Source organism: Mixophyes fleayi, chromosome 1, assembly GCF_038048845.1.
Source record: "Mixophyes fleayi isolate aMixFle1 chromosome 1, aMixFle1.hap1, whole genome shotgun sequence".
Classification (NCBI taxonomy): domain Eukaryota; kingdom Metazoa; phylum Chordata; class Amphibia; order Anura; family Limnodynastidae; genus Mixophyes; species Mixophyes fleayi.
In genome coordinates, this window is record NC_134402.1 from 5,257,324 (window position 1) to 5,277,442 (window position 20,119).

A 20,119-nucleotide genomic window follows, 5' to 3' on the forward strand; every position below is an offset into this window, starting at 1 on the left:
TTAAATAAACTGAGTACTTTTGGGCTATAGGGGGCATAGAGGCGAGAGGAGCAGGCTAGACAAGTCTTTAGTGACTTTACTCCCACAGCGCCCTCTAAACCCCAAGGTGAGCAGTGTCCCCCAACTGTGTTAAGAGAGAGAGATTTTTGGTACGTACAAAAATCCTATTATATCACTTTGAAAATGCTCTGATTTATGGAATACTTTTCAGCATTTGCTTACAATTTTCGTTTTTTGGTTCATTTAATTTGCTTTTTAGTTGATGTGGTTGTTCACGTTAAAATGTAACTGCAGGAGGAACCCTTCCCCTACACCCAAGTAACACTGCTCCATAGAGCTCTCTTGTAGTGTTATGGATGGGTGCAATAATGCTTATGTTGGGTTTTTACCCATCGTGCTCTAGGGCACAGTAAAAGGGGTGGGGTATGGGTTGCCGATGCTGACTATACCGACACAGAGGACACCTACAATAAAAAAAACATTGAATGAAAAAACGACAGCTAGAATGACAGAATTGCCTGAAAAACGACTGTGCAGATCTCCGGCACCACTGTGTGATGTCAGTGCGCCCTTCAATTTAAAGCGGCAATGTCGGGACCCCATTTTAAACAGTGTCCCTGCGAGGTTCCGACATTGCCTTTTTAAATTTAAAGGCATATGTATGTAAATTTCTAATGTCTGTACCTCTCCCACGTTTTGTGGTGTCCGTACGTCACTCAATTGGTAATTTGGTGCTTCTAACAGTAAAACAATAGTAGCTGTCTCCTGCATTGATGTGTTCTTTTTACCAACCTTCATATACTGTTCACACAGAACTTTAATGATAGCATCACAAATCTCGGGTATTATCAAAGCCAGAGCTTGAGGTGAAATTGCTGTGCTGTATTTGAGATCTGCCAGAAACCTTCCTGTGGCCAAAATTCAGAGGGTAGCAACCAGTCTCTACTCTGCAGATATCGGTCTCCTTAAATGGTTGTCCTCCTTCTGTGTTAGGCAGAGGAGTGAGTAGTTGGAGCAGTTCCTGGAATGTGGGTTCATTCATTCACATGAAATTCCTGAAGTCATCAGGGTCCCGTATCTCCTGCACCAGGGGCATCTGAGAGAGTGAGTCTCTCCTCTGGAACCAGTCTTTGGTCCAACAAGACCGATTCTTTCTCCTTTCCCTTTGGGTCTATACTTCAGTCTTCTTGCCATAGTGACTGGCAAAAGACCAGTAGCTTGCTGTTCTTCAACAGTATCCATAATAGTAAAATAAATTGTTGTGTGGTTGTGAGCAAATGTACACTGTACACAACTATGTGTTACAGAATGAATGAAGAAGATGTGTTTTCTTCTCCTTTTAAAGAGTTTTTGAGTGGTTCTTAATGAACATGTTTGGCCCATTATTTAAACTTCTTGGGGATATCACTGCAGGGATCACATATGTCGTTTCAGTGTGTACGTAATCCAAATCTTTTAACACGACAATATGGCAGTGAAAAGTCGCTGCCCAGACTGTCCGTCTTTCGTTATTCATTTAAAACGTGTCTAGTGTGTATGCATGAATCGCCCAAGCGATCAGACTACATTGGTCGAAAAAATTCTTCAGTGTGTACCTAGCCTCAAGGACATCCTAGATTAGTACAAACCCCACCAGGGTGCAAGATTCAAAGAACCCCAAGGACTTGGCAACACTGGGCAGTCTGCTGTTACTACTAACCAGGGTGTGATTGTCAGAGCTCTTGTTTATAAAAGAAATACGTTTTTATTCCATGACTTTCATTTAAGGAAAATACAAAGGGGGATATTGAATGATGTTGGATTTATGGAACCAGGGCATTCAAGGTTTAATACCCTTTGTTACATCATGAATGCAGTAGAGATATGGGGAGCTTTCTTACTTAAGTTGATCTCAAAGATGAATACCACTACCATTACATCAGAAATGTCTCAGGATCTTGCTATTCAACTATTATTTCCAATCAGTGAGTCTTCCTCTCAGACTGGCAACAGCTTTGAGAACCCTTAAGAAAGTACTGGTGGTAATTGCAAAGATAAGACAAGAATTGCTACTATGGCCCTATCTGTATGATATTCTGATAAAGGCAAGAACCAGACAGGAGGACTCCAAGCTACAGCATGGGTCATACAAGTTTATACCAGGAACAGCATGATTGGATTATTGATATAGAAAAGAGTCCTTTACAACCATCTCAGAAACTGAAATTTCTAGGAATTTGTCTAGATATATTTACTTTCTTGTCGTTAGAAAGAAGTCAAAGGTTGATTCAAGAGGTGTTGTTCCTGCAGGCTACTCCCTGCAGAAATGTTTACATAAAGCTTTGTGTAAGATGTCGAAGACATACATCAATTGATTCCATTGCGAAGGGAAGGAAGGTAAAATCTGCAATGGTGGTCGAGGAAAGACACACTGACCAGAACAAAAGTTTTTTCAGATCACCATCGGGTGATCATTACTACAGATGGCTGGTAGACCGGATGGGTCAGATGTGATCACCTGACAGCTTGTGGATTATGAACGGAACATACAGCCATGAAATAGCTGAGAAATGTTGGCAGTATGTCTTCAGTTCTAGGAAACCATTACAAGATAGGTCAGAATTCATTCAGACAAATCGGTCAGTAATCGCATATGTCATTCATCAATGATGGGAGTAGTCTGACCATTGTTATAAAGGGCAAAGAGTAGCCTGAAGGTATTACCAGCAGCCCACATAACCGACTTACACAATATCAAACAGATCAGAAAGGACAGAGTAAAAGTAATTGTTTTCTTGTCCATTTTGGCCAAAGAGACCATGGCTTGCAGAGGTAATTCAATGTCACAACCATGGTATCTCCCTTTGTGTCCTCGAACCTCCGTCAACACGGTTAAATATTACATCTGCCATCCTTGCAATTTATGACATGGTTACTGAACAGAGACTACGGGAGTGACAAGGTGTTTCAATCAAGGTAATCCCCACTTTATTAAAGACAGGAAAACAACCTACTTCCAAGGTGTATTGATCTGTTTGGACAATTTTCAGTAACTATCCTTACTTTGGAAGTTGTCTTCTTAGTTGCGATTACACCAGAATGCAGAGTGTCAGAACTGCAATCTCTATGGGCAGAAGAACATTTCCTTAAGATGTTGCAGGATAAGGTAGTTCTTAGGACAAATCCTGCTTTCCATCCCAAAGTACTATAAGACTTTCATGTACATCAGGATATTTTTCCTTCCCTTCTCCCAAGGTCAAAATGTCCACAAAGGAAGAGAGATTTCTTTGTCTGGGCTTTGTTATGGAAATACACTTTTATGGACTGGACTAAAGGGCATAGAAGGACAAAGCAACTCTTTATACTATGGGCTAAATTGTGTATCCAGGAGGCTTACATTGTCAGGAAGATTCAGATTCTATTACAGTACTGTTAGGACCCCTTCCAGTCGGTACAACACAACCCGGAGTCTACTCTGCCAGTCAGGTGTTCACTGGAGCCCCTAGTAGTGGGGACAGACTGGGCTGCAGACTGACAGAGGGTCGTGAAGTGTGTACCGGCTGGGGAGAACCCAGGTAAACGAAGTGAAGTCCAAGCAGAGGTCAAGGGCCGCCAGCAGATAGAAATTCCAATAAACAGGCCGAGGTCAAGGGTCACGAGCAGACAGGAAGGTCGGTAAACACGCCAGAGGTCAGGGTCACGAGATACACAGGCAAGGTCCAAATCCAGGCAAAGGGTCATACACGGGTAATCAGCAGAATATTCAACGGGCAGGAACAAGGCACAGAGCAGGTCAGCAGACTGGCAACAGCAGCTATAACCCGCAATGAGGCAGCAGACCTCACTGCCTTAAGTACCCAGATGGACCAATCAGGGCTTGCCCCTGGACAGTGCACACTTGCAGGCTAATTGCCTGCTACACTAGACACCAATCAGGGCTTAGCCCTGTCATACACACCTGAATCTAATAATTACAATATGCGCGTGCGCGCTGGAGTAGCGTCCGGCCGTTGTCCAGCAACGGTCGGGAGTTGAGGGGAAGTGATGTCCCGGTCGTCATGGGGACGCCGGGGAGGACAGGAAGCGAGCCGCGGCTCGTGACAAGTACATTGGACTAGAACAATGGCAGCATCTTGGGCAGTGATGACTCAAGTGAAAGGGAACATTAACCCCTTCTTATCTGATGCCATTGGAGGAAACACAAATAACAGTGAGAATTTGTCTGTCTTATCAGTATAGTAGTACTTGGTCTTGATCTCGCACAGGTGCCAGATTTTGGGACAGCATTGTGTACCTGTTCCTGCTAATTTCTTACTTTTGGATTTCTAATGAATGTGAACACATAGCCAGCTGTCCCAGAACAGAATTATATAGTAACGGATGTCTGTGTCATATGTTAGTTATTAGCCCAAAGTTCACCAAAAGAGCAAAGTGAATATGCCCATGGTTTTAGATAGTGTCACAGACTATGCTAGGGGCCTGATCGGCAAACAAACCTTTACATAGACCATTATCAACATCTGGCAAAAAGGTACATTGCTACGAGTAAATAAGATTTTACAGCATTCATTCATCAAGCGTTTCTCCCAATATTCTCCGCACATATTAAGACACTGTATGCACCACTTCAGTAAGCAGTTATTTGCTTGTCTGTATTTAACATGTACTCTTATTCAAAACCCAGGTACACTGAATTTTATAGCTCACTGATCAGACAAATGATCATGAAGTGGTTAGTTCAGCTACTGACCATACATTATGAGACTTTAGTTCCACAGCGGCTGGAGAGCCAGAGATTGCCTATGTCCACTGTAGATTGTCTTACACAGAGTCTTGGAGCAGTATGTGTACCTGTGGACTCCAGGTAGATGCATATTCCCTTGTGGGACATGTTAAGAGTAACAGTTGGGAGTTTAGTAATCTGTCTCCAGGCTGGGATAGTGCTCATCACTACACATCTGAATAGGACGTTCCTCTTCTTAATCTGTATAGTGCCATGTTCACATCTTATTAACCTGTATTCTCATGGGAAGAAGATGAACATAAATGTATCAACTTTTATTAAATTCAAGAAAACTTTTTATCAGAGGGGTTGACAATTCAGTGGATAGCTCTTGGAGGTACAAGAAATGAGCTACATCCTTGCAATGATTAATAGAACCTTAGTAATAATAATAATGTGCCATTGGTTATCAGCGTCACTCTGGATGCTTGAAGAAAACACTTGTCATAAGAATACAGCAATCATTTAACTTGTTCAAATATGAAAATGAGTACTTGGGACAGTAATACCTAGAATAATGTTGTCTTTTTGGCAATAAAAATAAAATGAGCCCATCACGTTAAATTAGCAAAGAAGTTGCACTCTCCCCTCCCCACTAAATACAGACTGCATCTGTTACCAGCCATGTGATCTACAATGGCACCACTAATATTATATAACTTTTCTTCCCTGGTACACTAAATATAACTAACAAGGTCATCTAGTTCTGTAGCTGTTATTCTCTGACTTGTTTATATGGAAGAGTCACCCAGCTCTTGATGAATAAATCCTTGCTTATTGGAGTAATTAGGGAGTCACACCAGTTGAAAATCTATAGTTCACTGCTTATTGACAAGAAGAGGGAGTAACTCCAGTTCTGGAGCTATGACTCGCTACTTATTGACAATATGAGGGAGTAACTCCAGTTCTGGAGCTATGACTCGCTGCTTATTGACAATATGAGGGAGTAACTCCAGTTCTGGAGCTATGACTCGCTGCTTATTGACAATATGAGGGAGTAACTCCAGTTCTGGAGCTATGACTCGCTACTTATTGACAATATGAGGGAGTAACTCCAGTTCTGGAGCTATGACTCGCTGCTTATTGACAATATGAGGGAGTAACTCCAGTTCTGGAGCTATGACTCGCTGCTTATTGACAATATGAGGGAGTAACTCCAGTTCTGGAGCTATGACTCACTGCTTATTGACAAGAAGAGGGAGTAACTCCAGTTCTGGAGCTATGACTCGCTACTTATTGACAATATGAGGGAGTAACTCCAGTTCTGGAGCTATGACTCGCTGCTTATTGACAATATGAGGGAGTAACTCCAGTTCTGGAGCTATGACTCGCTGCTTATTGACAAGAAGAGGGAGTAACTCCAGTTCTGGAGCTATGACTCACTGCTTATTGACAAGAAGAGGGAGTAACTCCAGTTCTGGAGCTATGACTCGCTGCTTATTGACAAGAAGAGGGAGTAACTCCAGTTCTGGAGCTATGACTCGCTACTTATTGACAATATGAGGGAGTAACTCCAGTTCTGGAGCTATGACTCGCTGCTTATTGACAAGAAGAGGGAGTAACTCCAGTTCTGGAGCTATGACTCACTGCTTATTGACAATATGAGGGAGTAACTCCAGTTCTGGAGCTATGACTCGCTACTTATTGACAATATGAGGGAGTAACTCCAGTTCTGGAGCTATGACTCGCTACTTATTGACAATATGAGGGAGTAAGTCCAGTTCTGGAGCTATGACTCGCTGCTTATTGACAATATGAGGGAGTAACTCCAGTTCTGGAGCTATGACTCGCTACTTATTGACAATATGAGGGAGTAACTCCAGTTCTGGAGCTATGACTTGCTGCTTATTGACAATATGAGGGAGTAACTCCAGTTCTGGAGCTATGACTCGCTACTTATTGACAATATGAGGGAGTAACTCCAGTTCTGGAGCTATGACTCGCTACTTATTGACAATATGAGGGAGTAACTCCAGTTCTGGAGCTATGACTTGCTGCTTATTGACAATATGAGGGAGTAACTCCAGTTCTGGAGCTATGACTCGCTACTTATTGACAATATGAGGGAGTAACTCCAGTTCTGGAGCTATGACTCGCTGCTTATTGACAAGAAGAGGGAGTAACTCCAGTTCTGGAGCTATGACTCGCTACTTATTGACAATATGAGGGAGTAACTCCAGTTCTGGAGCTATGACTCGCTACTTATTGACAATATGAGGGAGTAACTCCAGTTCTGGAGCTATGACTCGCTGCTTATTGACAATATGAGGGAGTAACTCTCTGCTTATTGAGATTAGAGGAGTTAATCCGAAATGTAGGTAAATTCTACAGCTCCCTACTTTTACAACAAATAATAAATATATGATCTTCAGTCTGTAAACTGGGGGACTCCTTTTTGTACCCCAGCTTCTTTGCCTTATCTAAAATATCTTTTGATTTGACATAGAGCACTCTATATAAAAATAAAGATAATATCCGCTATGTGACCTCTAATCTCTATATAGTAATATGTTTATAAATGATTTAGCTCTATAACTAGGGTAGTGCAGTAATAATGTGTGACTTGGAACTGTCTACTGTCTTAACTAAACCAAATGCTGACAACCCCCCCCCCACACCCACACACCCACACACTCACACCCACCCACACCCACACCCCCCCCCCCCCCCCCCACACACACACACACACACACACACACACACACACACACACACACACACACACACACACACACACACTAGGGCTCCCATTCTTAAACGGAAGTCTGGGACACTATTGTTACATGCAATATTCCCACGATTCTGCTAACTGCAGTATATCAGCTGCAGGAATTCATTCCCAATAACTTCTATGAGTCATAGTGATGACGACACCACTGTCGGTATCGTCAGACTTTTGTTTTCTCCTTTAGACAGATGCTATCACATGGCAATGGATTAGGAGGTAACTTGGACCCGCCGGCTTCACCCACAGGTTGTGGTGTAAAAGTGACTCCTCTACAGTGGTTGTTTTCTCATTTTAGTGTCTTTCAAAATATTATAATGGTCCCAAGAGGCTGAATCCTTAAAGGATTTGAGGCAACCATTGTTCCAGGTAGTCTAGGACTGTGGATTGTTACTGTTACAGGTCGCTTGGGAACTCCAAAAACATGGGAATACAATGGGGTCTTGGATATCTCTGATATGCAAAGTGAGACCTTAGCCCCAGTAAGATATATACTGGTCTACAATACCACAGACCCACAGAAAGGTGATCATTCCAAGGAAGCAAAAATAATATAACAGTAACCAATCTGGAGGCACAGGCACATTATTCCTGGAGCATTTATCAGTAGATACCTGCACCATCGTCCCACGGAGGAGCCCACAGTATAACCGCACACCCGGCAAAGCAAACAGTGCTAATGGGATTTCATTTAATACAGACTGAATTTGCCAAAATCAGATGTGCAATGAAAATGTGATTTTTAAGCATCAACTTTGGGAATTTCAACTCAAGTCCCTGCAGTATATCATAGAATGTTATCCCGCTCACACTCATCAGTCATGGCATGACATACGGGTTTTGGATTAATATTAAAGGGTATTTAACAGTATATTTTATCATTACATGACATACCCCTGACTACAGATGTATATGGTGCTGCCACTTTAAAGGGAATATTGTTCTTTGTACACTTCTCGCATGCTGTCCACCTACAGCCATTAATACCACGGTGAGCTGCCACTTAGTAGTAGGTTGATGGGATCAATTAATTATATGAGTTGAAACACAACCCAAACTCAGAAACAATACTGTATATATTGTATGTCAACTAAATCCCATTTTGTAATGTGCAAGTGGTGTTCACAGGAATGATGTGGCCCAGGGCCACAGATGTCACAAACCGCCCTTAACAAAACCCTCCATGAACAAGTTATGGATGTGCGTATAATGTGTTGAGATGTCTACAGCAAGGGAACGGGGATATAGTTACTATGGATTATAGCTCAGTTATGTGTAGACCAGTTATGAGAACTGTCCCCCATTATACAGAAAGACCAATCTCTGAGCAGTGCTGGAATATTACTGTACAGTCCAGGAATTAATTCCAGTGTAAGACAAGGGACCAAGCTTCTTTTACATTTCTACTCTAAGAGCCTAATAATTCTAATCATGTGCCAAGTTTACCATTTACCCGGTTCAAATCCTCACCGATACAATCTGTAGACTAGACTAATAGGGTCAATGTAGAGTCACATCATAAAAGACCAAGAATATTAAGGTTATTGGGTTAAAAAGTGCCATACAATTTCCAGTGTATGCTATTACATAACTTTAGACTCTTCCTACCCTCACATAACATTTCTCCTTTCATACAACACTTGACCATGGGAACTTTGGTCAAGGTCAATGAAGGTAGATGACAACTTGGTGGTAACCGAAGACTACCTTGGGGCCGACAAATAGACGAAACACATCTCTCATCCCCTTATACTCCAGTAACTGTTGGAAATAAAGTGCTTGTTATCTAGTGGTGCTGTCGCACCTCCGGCATAAACTAAAACTAATCCTATTTATGTGTTTGCCATTAACAAACCTGGGCATCCAGAGTCCATGGGTTTTATATAGAGAAAATAATGTGAATATAAAGAAAGATGTCAGTGGAGTATCAGTGTCTCTTATGGCAACCTGATTGAATGAGGTCCTTTCCATTCATGTCCGTGGACGAGATCTCGACAAAAGTCCTTATGGGACAATGCTCCGTAATGGCTTAACTGACACAGTCTGTAATGTAGCCGCCTACTCAAGGCTGGTGGCTCTTCGTGGACGTATCAATCTCTTGTGTGCGATATGTTGAATGAAATAACTGCCGACGTGCGTTATTGCCTTTCCAAAGACATTGTTGCTTATTCAAGGAACTTCACACGGTGAACAGAGAGGGCGATTCAGTCTTTACTTATCACCAATGACAAGAGTTCCTCGGTATATTACTCTGAACATAATTTAATAGTTTTACCTGTTGGCTTCCAATGATGCTGTATTTTTAAAATAATAGTATATATATATTTATCTTTAAAATATTGATATATATTAATTAAATATTAATATACAGATCTATATGCATATCTCACTTGACAGAAACACAAATATTAGGGTCCACACAGACATCCTATGCCGTGCTTCGTATTCTGGCGCAGCTCGGCAGACCACCAGGGCGGCATTTCTTGGCTATCGCAATGAATCCACATAGAACATAAAGAATAAGAAATTGAACAAAGAACCCTGGAGTTTGTTGTTACAGTCCGGCATTGATGGAGGGGCCCTGCTTTCCTCCATTTCGTTACCATTGTAAGGCCTTCCAGAAAAACTCTTGGATACGGATATTTGGCAATAGGTCTTGGTGGCACTTCCCATGGGGAGACGACACGGTTAAATCTGGGTATCGGACGAGACCTCAAGATCACAAAGAACAGTGTCTGGTTCATATAAAATGGGGTTAGCAGCCTTCCTCCACCTTAATGTGTAATATCTTGGAGAACCCTGGCCTCTTCTTAAGAGCCTGAAAAACAAGACATATCAGTCATGCTTGTACACCCCACAATATCGAGTGCCGTAAAGTGTTCTCCAGTAATGTCACCACAATGGATGGATATATTGTACCACCAGCTTCCTCATCAACTACCTGCCACCAGCATCAGGACATGGTAAAGCAGCTTCTAACCTAGTGATTAAGAGACAGAAGTCTTGTGCTTTTATCTGCAGATATCTGGTAAGACATCAACACTTACAAGGTGCTTCCGCTAATCGGAAGATACTAACTGTAAGCCGTGAGAGCGCCATTATAAACTGGCATTTACACTGCTCTGTGATACCATATGCTTGCATGTGAGATCTCTGGACTACAATATACTAATTACAATAACAAACTATTCCGCTATATATGTTCTGTGATACAATATGTCCTGCAGCACTATGTACTGGTCTGATATGCGATATGTAATATTTTTACCCCTGTATATTGCTCTGATATATACTTGGGTATAGGGGTGTTCTACTTACACCCTTATGCCCTTCCCTGAGACTTGTGATCACAGTGGTAATGGAGTAATCTGAATGAGACTTCTGAGCAGTACCTGTATATATAGAATTACACCTTATTTGTCCGTTAAAAAATACTGTTGGTATCAACAAACTATTTATGGTAAATATGGGACTCTGGGAATAGGATTCTGGGACTATAATGGTTCTGACCAATCTGATGGTCCGGTGGCCGGATATAAACATAAGAAGAGGCCGGACAGTTCTTTCAGACTCTGTCACTACCTCTGTGTCACCCGACACTTGCTGCACTTCACGTTTTCCACGTGTCGCCTGCTTGAGCCTATAGACAACCAGAGTGATTTACCGGACATTGCAATAATAAGAAATACGATACAATAACTACCTGCAGCTTATTGACCATTTCCTCAAACAGCTTCCGAGCCTCGGTGCTACTCGGGTCCTTAAAGTAATCTGCAATTCCAACCTGCACAACGATGGATTTCAGATTGCGACATACACCTATAGGAGAAGATACAGGGCCATGAAGCATGATTCCCATCCTTTATGTTAGCGAAACTGATGCCATTCCCACCTGAGAGCAATACTCACTGTTAAAATGCAGAAGAGCCTTTGGAGTCACCGGGGTGGACGTTAAAACCAACATCTCCAGCCCTTTCAGACCCTCCCGGCAGACCTCCGCTGCCACCTCCTGGTTGATCTCCGTCACGTGATCAAGCTCCAGCACCTGTAGCCGCATACAGTTCCGAGCTGTAGGGGGCACACAAATAGCAGTGAGAAGTGGGGATCCATACATGGAAACGTGCTACATATAGATCATCATCCATATTATGAAACTGGACTGTTGTGGGATGGACACAAAATCTGGTTGGGTATCTCCTACATTGTGGACCTTTATCTGCCATGTTCTTTCTGGAGCATTTATTCCATATAGTCTGTCGACATATAACAACATTATTGCATCACATGAAGGTCATGTGTGTCAATGTTACATAGATAAAAACATGGCTTCTGTAGAACCTGAATCACATCCCTAAGATCGAGGAGTAAATTATAGCTGTATCCTGAGCGTGAAGTGTATGACATGAGAGTGGTGCAACTCAGAGCAAATATTTATTAACATTTCCATTGGTTCGGATTTCCCTATCAGAGGGTGTCTTATATTATCAGATATTATGGAGAGAAGATCACAGATTGGTTAGGACACTAGTACAATATGTGCAAAATACAGATTTAATATCGTCATTGCCAGTTAGGACTTCACACTAATAGCCAGGTAATGTCTCTCTATCCAGACTGGACTGGACATGTGACAGACTTACATCACAGATAGCTCTTATGATGTCACTCACATTTACCAGCTGTCTAGTGAGCAAGTGTGTACTGTATATATTCACTGTCTATTTCTGCCACTGCTAGATCTAACATCACAGTCTAAGGTAAGATTCATTTATATCTCAATAATTATATTTATAACCAACTTCATAACATTTTGCAAGATATATGAAAAGATTTAAAGTTAACTGTGATGTTCATGCTTAAATTCTTCTATTGTCAAGGAGATAAACATAATCTGTTAGCAATATGATGAAACCAGAATGACATCCTAATAGTAATCTGGGTTGTTTTACATCAGAATTCACACTTGCAAAGCACGATGGGTGATTTGCAACAGTATCACTAAAAGTTCTTATAATAATATGAGATAGTCAATTATTAAAGATGTAAAATTACTAGTCTTATCTCATTTCTAATAACATTAATCATTTCTTTAAAATGTGGATAATTAAAGGACAATCCCATATCAAACAAACGTACGTATTGGATGTATAAACTTTGTTTCATACAGGAGTCAATCCTTCTACATGAGCAGCCTCTCTCTGTCTGTGTGTGTATGTGTGTTAGGGATTTAGACTGTAAGCTCCAGTGTGGCAGTGACTGATGTAAATGAGTACAATGCTGTGAAATTAGTGGCGCTATATAAATAGCTGATGATGATTATTATCCCAGATCTGATAATCTCTAACCTGTTATACAGTTGGGAGAATGTGGAATATTTAGCAACCAGTCCATTACCTAATGAAGAAAGCCCTTGCACCCCACAGCCAGCTCCCCCGACGCCCAGCGCCCTGAGGTGAGGCCAGCACCGTCCAATCATTTGCAGACAGCGGTTACTGAAACGCGTGGGCTGCTGGCTGTGAAGAGAGAGAATAGAACAGTGCAGGATTATTACTTGTTTCTATACCCAAAAAATGAGGATCTGACAGGGAAATGTAAGGTGATTTTCAATGCTTCTAGCAACCAAAGAGGATACCAATGGGATGTATATTAACCCGTCTTTAACAAGACAAGTACAAAATAAAAGCTCAATTTGAATTCAGTGGTGTTCTCAGGGTAGTTCTGCAGTCAACATGCTGCATATAATCTCTATAATCTGCAATGTGATAAAGGATTTATACTACTTTAACAACTGCCAACTCCATCATTTCTTCCAGTCTGTTAAACACAGTGCGCTGCATGAAGGATATATGATGGCATGATGAAACGGGAAATTCTGTATAGATCAAACCAGCATATTATATAATTGTAGATACATGCCACAATAATTATATACACCACACACAGCCCTCATTATGATGCTGTGGTTCAGACATAAGGCTGCATAGAAGGGGAATATAAGCAATGTGATCCCAGGCCGTTATATTGTGGGCAGATCTGTGTCATTACAATACTATGGTAGCAGCAGATACATTGTCAATTAGCAGGACCATCTCACATGTACGTTCAGATACAGCGATCTGTGCTCTCTTACCAAGGATGCAATGGTGCCACCTGGAGGGAGATGATGTCTCTGCAGCCAGCTCCGAGAGCCCATATGACTTCATGGCCCACAGGATCAGTTGCACTTCTATATGTGTCAAGAAGAAGATGGTTTATTAACCTTTATATAGTGCCTCCATATTATGTAGTGCTTAACAGAGAATATTACATCATTCACATTAGTCCCTTCCCCATTACAGCCGACGGTCTAAATTATCTTACACACAAAGACACACACATTCTAGGGCTGCGAGACAACAATGCTAACCACTGTGCCAGCCCATAACATAATATGTTATATGAGTAGAGCACAAGTCTAGTGTCACCACATAACATAATATGTTATACAAGTTAACCCGTGCATGATACTCATGCATTCTAGTCAAATCAAGCTACTTAAGGTGTTAAAAAAGGTTCTTGTCATGCATTTGGGCCTAGCCCAGGCCTCCTCAGGGGAAGAGCGTTACTTCCCGATGCAAGCGCCCTTTTTTAACGTGGTTTTGTCCACATGTCACCACCTCATCCTTTTTCTCCATCACCTCATCCATCATCTTCATCGCCACATCCTTCATCAAGCTACTTAAGGTGTTAAAAACTCCCCACTGTCATCCCCGGCAACCACCAACCACTCCCAACTGTCACTTCTCCTTCAAGAAATATACAGGTCAGTGTATAACTCTGCCCAGCAGGTGGCGCTGCAGCTTGGTTTTGTTTTTTTCCACACACGCCACTAGGCATTTATATAGTAGATGAGTAGAGCACAAGTCTAGTGTCACCACATAACATAATAGGTTATATGAGTAGAGCACAAGTCTAGTGTCACCATATAACATAATATGTTATATGAGTATAGCACAAGTCTAGTGTCATCACATAACATAATATGTTATATGAGTAGAGCACAAGTCTAGTGTCACCACATAACATAATAGGTTATATGAGTAGAGCACAAGTCTAGTGTCACCATATAACATAATATGTTATATGAGTATAGCACAAGTCTAGTGTCATCACATAACATAATATGTTATATGAGTAGAGCACAAGTCTAGTGTCACCATATAACATAATATGTTATATGAGTAGTGCACAAGTCTAGTGTCACCACGTAACATAATATGTTATATGAGTAGTACACAAGTCTAGTGTCACCACATAACATAATATGTTATATGAGTAGTACACAAGTCTAGTGTCACCATATAACATAATATGTTATACGAGTAGATCTGGCAGTGCGCAGTGTAATTGGTGCATTGCCCAGCAGTTATTCCATGATCCCCCACTGTTCACCATGCTGGCAGTACCTGTATGTTACAGCTTGCAGGGATCGGCAATAGCAGCTAGCCAGCCATAGGGATCGGTCAGTCAGGATGTTAGGACAGTGGGATATTCGCAGTATTAGCAGGTTCCTCCCTGTTGCTTTGAGTAGAGATTCCAGGCCGGCTTCAAGACAGCCCCTAGTTAGAAGACATAAATATATCTATGTAGAGTCTTATCATAGGGTACATACACTGTTACTCTGAGAAAAGGAAAAAATAATGAGTGGAAACTGAACTTTGCGATAACAAAGGTGCTCCCATCCCAAGTTTCATACAACAGTGCACTGACATATCGCATACATAAGGGAAGGGTGGGAGAGTTCACATTGCCAGACACACTCTATTACCCCAGATGTTATAAATACTTTATGTATGTTAATAATATACAGGTGGGTGGGAGTGCAGAGCGATTTCCAAATCATACACAGTATGAAATCTACTCCATGTAATATACTCCACTCAAAGCAGAATAACCTTACTAGGAAAACTCCAGGAATGGAGGATGGTGATTGTGGTGTTGGGGGGGTGAAGCGATGATACAATAATGATAACAGGAGGGAGGTGAAAGGCTGATGATGTGGAGGCCGCTCATGCTGAATGGAGAGAAGGGGTCCTGGTGTAAGTTTCAGAAATATGAAGATATTGGATGTAATAATGGTAGCTAGTCTTTCTTATAAAAGAAAGTATAGCAACCTGCAAGACAGTGAAGATGATAATAGACTATTAAGGAGGATGATGGATCTGGGAGAGGTTACAAAGTTAGGTAGAACAGGAAATGATGGATAAACAACAAGGCATGGGGCGGGATGGGTTACAATGTGGAATATGAAGATGAAGAAGGGTCTGGAAATCCATTCCAGGAGCAGGTGGTGGAACAGGGGTCTCACCTTGTGCTTTTCATGTACTCCTCCTTGGTTTCTTTCTTCCCTCTTTGCCGGGGTTTGAGGTTCTGCAGGGTCAGAGAATGAGTTTGTGTGCACCACTGTGATAGGGTGATCAGAAACTGCAGAGGAGAACAGGACAACATGAGCAAGGGGCAGCCAGTGGGGGACATGTAATGTCCAGGATCGGAGGTCCTGTAAATGTATTCAGACAATGGTCAGGACAGGCAGCTAGAATTATTGTCACAATAAGCTGGAAGTCAAACTTACTGGGCCCTCTGTGAAGTGAGGAATCTGGCATGGTCACTTTAAGAAATCAGTCCAGAACAAAAAAATTACAATAATTGTCCCCCCATAACAATTGGATTGTTAGGTCCAGGGTCAAATTTTGGTGGAAGCTCAGTATTAGGACTAATATCACGACTACTTAAGCAACAAGAAACTAATTTAAGCTTGAGGTTAGTTTGTTTCTGTTTTTGAATTAGACTCCGACCATCAGATCACCTTTGTAGAGCACCTCAAAGAGGAGGTTCTTCCTCGGACATCATAGGGCTAAGATGGAAGCTTTTTCTCCTTTCCTAACCATGAAGTCGAATTTTGGTCCTGGGACAAATGCCCCCTTTGTACTTGCTCTCGTGTAGACAGGTGGAAACAACTTAAGAGCAGGGATGTGTACAGATGCAAACAGTTAATCCTCCTCTGGAGATCAAGTGAGAATTCATGTTGATCCTTTCAGGGAGTCTGAAAGGTTTTGGTGTTAGAGGTTCCAGTGACATACACCGCATTGTTCTAGGTCAAGCCTTCATATAAAACAATTCAGGGGACATTATCTCAAAAAGGATGTGAAGACCCCCCCTAAATTAAAAGAGTATGCCGCTTCTCCAGGGCTAAGGATTACAGGGCTAAGTGACACATGGAAAAAATTCACCAATTATTTTCCACACGTAGTAAACTTCCATAATGAGTTAAAGCACACACGGTCCTCCAGGGCAGGTGAATAAGTTCTCATACTGGGAGATCCTGACTGTCAGTTTTAGGGTCACACAAAATGACATTTGCCCTGGGCCCACAATTTCAGAGGGGTCAAAGGACCAAGACTTCCTACTGCTCTTATAAAATGATTGACACATGAGCAGACAGCTGAGCTGTATATTCAAGGTGAGGCCAAAGTAAACTTTATTCTTTTAATACATCATAATATCCTGCTGGCTCTGACTTCAGCTTCCTGGCATTGCATGCTATTACTATGTCAATTATATGTGGATCTTTCTCCATCATAATAGGATTCCACCTAAGTTGTAAGCAGCATGTATATTTTAGCCCTAAATAATCCTACATTTAGCCATACTGCTGCCTAAATCCCTACATCCCATTGTGAGGATTGGACTCTATTACATCACATCATTTTGTGCCATATGGGAATACAAAGAAAACGCTAGTAATTCAAACTTCTGCATCATTTAGAAATAAAGTCCCAAGACAGAACCCCGGGTACATCACTTATAACCTTTATTCAGTTAGGATATGAACCATTGACAACTGCTCTATGGACACAATCTTTTAGCCAGTTTTCTATACAATTACATACAGTTGTATACAAATGTTTGGCACCTTGGTCAAACCCTAAATTTGAAGTTAACACAACCTCTGCAGGGTACACAATTAAACATGACACATTTTGGTAAATTCAGGGCACAATTACTATTTATTTGCTGCATCACTATTGTGATTTGTACCCAGAGTCTGGCTTGTGTGCCTGTTCTAGTGTTCCAGTTGCTTTTCTAGTCAAGGGTGGTATGAGTGCGAAACACAGTGTAACTTTGGGTAGAAAAGGTGGAAAGGGGGCAGCCCAAATAATACAGAATTGAATGCAAACTGGGCATGAGTCAGGAGCCTGCCCAAACCCCAAGAATGTGACTTGTATGGGGAGCAGGGAAAGCCTGCCAGTTCCACGCAGCTAAAGAAATCACAGGCAGTCTGCAATGGAGAAGATTGTCACCTTCGCTGGTAGAGATGTGCCACGTGTAGTGGGGGAGGTGCTGAAGGATGGGGTGCCGTTGAGAGGCAGCCACATATGGACACAAGCAGGTGAGACCCTGCTATCGGCTGGGCATCACCTTGGACTGAGTACAGTACAGGAAGTCCCACAAGCCCGTTACTTACAGCCCTGCAGATCCAACTGCTTCTGTAACATTGAATTGAGCTAGTCAGAAGATGAAGAGAAAAGGACGCAAGAGATGACTGATACTCTTCATGCTACCACCCATTCTTTATAGAAGAAGACAGCACAAAATACAAGTAACAGAGAACAGTTTCTCATCTCTAAGTACAATACTAATAAGTACAAAAACAAGTCCTAACAACCCAGCTGTGTACTCCCTGGGTTTGGAATTTTTAAGAAGAGGAGGAATGAAGAAATTTAGAAAATGTTGCCATTTTTTGGGGCTGTGGTGAAAAAGAGGACTTCAGGGGGGAAAAAATAAAGCAGAAGCTTGTGACATACTCCTTGCGAAATGTAAAGGAATCGCCAAAGTATTTCACACCTTTTACTACAAATTTATCAGAGCCACCCCTCCAGACTCTACATTTCAGGGCAAATTGCGTAATGATGCTAAGCTCCCCAAACTCATCTCTACCCAGAAAGACCTGCTTGAAACAAATATTACATTCCAAGAAATGAATGCCAGTATGTGCATGCTTATAAATACCCAGGTGGGATGGCCTTAGCTCTGAGTATTATAAGATTCTACAACAGATGTTGCTCCAACATTACTAACGCTCTACCATACAATCCACAGTTCTCGGTCATCTTGTCAAGCTTTATTGAGACATACATGATTATTAACCCAAACCCAGGTAAAGATCTTAAGTTAGCAACACAATGCCACCCAATCCGCTTCTCATCCTTGAATGGCAAAAGTTATGGCCACAATGCTCTGGTCTATTCTTATTGCTCTTCTCAACTGCATTTGATGCAGAAGTTATTGACTTTGTTAAATACCTTTGTTATACTCTCACCACTTCCTGATTGGTCAGTGGATGACTACAACCATGGTGGAGTTGACTAGAGGAACACATCAGGACTGCCCCATTTCGCTTTTTAACCTTGCATTGGACCTCATCAGTCATTTGTCAGTGTTATTCTTCTATACATCTGCAACCCAAAGTTGTCTCCCTTAAATGGTGAGGATTGAGGAGTTCGGTTTTATCTCAGGATTTTTTGTAAACTTTGATAAGTCTCTTGCAATGTTCCTGAAGAAAGGAATGCATGCATCCGTCCGGGCCAAAAGATGTCCCACTCAAGTGGGCTGTTATTATAATCAAGTCCATTCATACTATTACCAAGGAGCTAGGGGTCGTCTCCAGTTTTCCTATATGGGCAGGACAAATATTTTAATTGTTTAATTTCAAATGTTTCTATTAAATGCTAAGGGAGTTAACTCCCCCAACAAAAGACGGCTTGCCCTCTCCACCTTCCACAATGATAGAGTAGATGTGGTTGCGGTACAGGAAACACATATTTCCTCACAAGCTCCACCTCTCTTTAGAGACAGCAGATACACAACCTGCTATACTGCTAATGGTCCTTTTAAATGAAATGGTGTTGCCATTGTATTTCATGCAAAACTTTCCTTCCCCTTAAAAGCTAATATGGAGGATAAAAATGGTATTGTCACGGTCATCTGTATTTCTCGATCCGATTCTGGACCCTTTGGCCTAGCTGGAGCAGGACTGAAACAGAACCTAGCGGCCTGGATGATCTCTCTGCTCATGTAAAGTCCTCAGAGTAGCACAAGGAGTATAGGAATATAAGGACCGGAGTCTTTGCCTGAGTACTGGACTGGAACTGTTCGTGGGAACTCAATCCCGGCTCCTGTGGCCAAGCACATGGGACTGGAACACACTAATAAGAACTCGGATAGGAAACACACGGAAACTCAGAACAGAGTGAACTGGAACTGGAGACAGGGAATAGGAACTCAGAACCGTGACACGGAATGGCGAACTCAGGACTGTGTGGCAGGTACGGACCTGGAACCCATACACAGATACATGGAACTGGAAATAAGCCCTATAGACTAAGAACCAGCTGTAGCAACAGAACAGGTGATACTGGTAAAGCCACTGGTACTGCAGAATAGATACTGGATGGTGCAAAGTTCTTACTGAGGTGAATGTAGAATATTGCAGGAATATGAGCAGCTTGGAAGTGCAGAGTACTTGCAGAATGATGAACTCCGGATAATGCAGGATGCTTGGAAGAAGATATGCTCTTCAGAATGCAGGATAT

At 41.8% G+C, this 20,119-nt stretch overlaps 1 protein-coding gene across 3 annotated transcripts in view; it reads right to left on the reverse strand.

Annotated features, from left to right (window-relative positions):
* Window positions 1–9,351: 9,351 nt before the first annotated feature.
* FBXO41 (F-box protein 41) overlaps window positions 9,352–20,119 on the reverse strand; it is a 114,785-nt gene continuing 104,017 nt past the window's right edge. For all 3 annotated transcript variants that reach the window (XM_075186564.1, XM_075186402.1, XM_075186489.1), the window contains 7 exons: window positions 15,835–15,950; window positions 14,933–15,085; window positions 13,618–13,713; window positions 12,882–13,000; window positions 11,397–11,555; window positions 11,191–11,306; window positions 9,352–10,305 (listed from right to left, as the gene is read on the reverse strand). In XM_075186564.1, coding sequence (XP_075042665.1) covers window positions 10,243–10,305; window positions 11,191–11,306; window positions 11,397–11,555; window positions 12,882–13,000; window positions 13,618–13,713; window positions 14,933–15,085; window positions 15,835–15,950 — 822 coding nt within the window. In that variant the 3' untranslated portion in view covers window positions 9,352–10,242. The remainder of the gene's footprint in view (window positions 10,306–11,190; window positions 11,307–11,396; window positions 11,556–12,881; window positions 13,001–13,617; window positions 13,714–14,932; window positions 15,086–15,834; window positions 15,951–20,119) is intronic.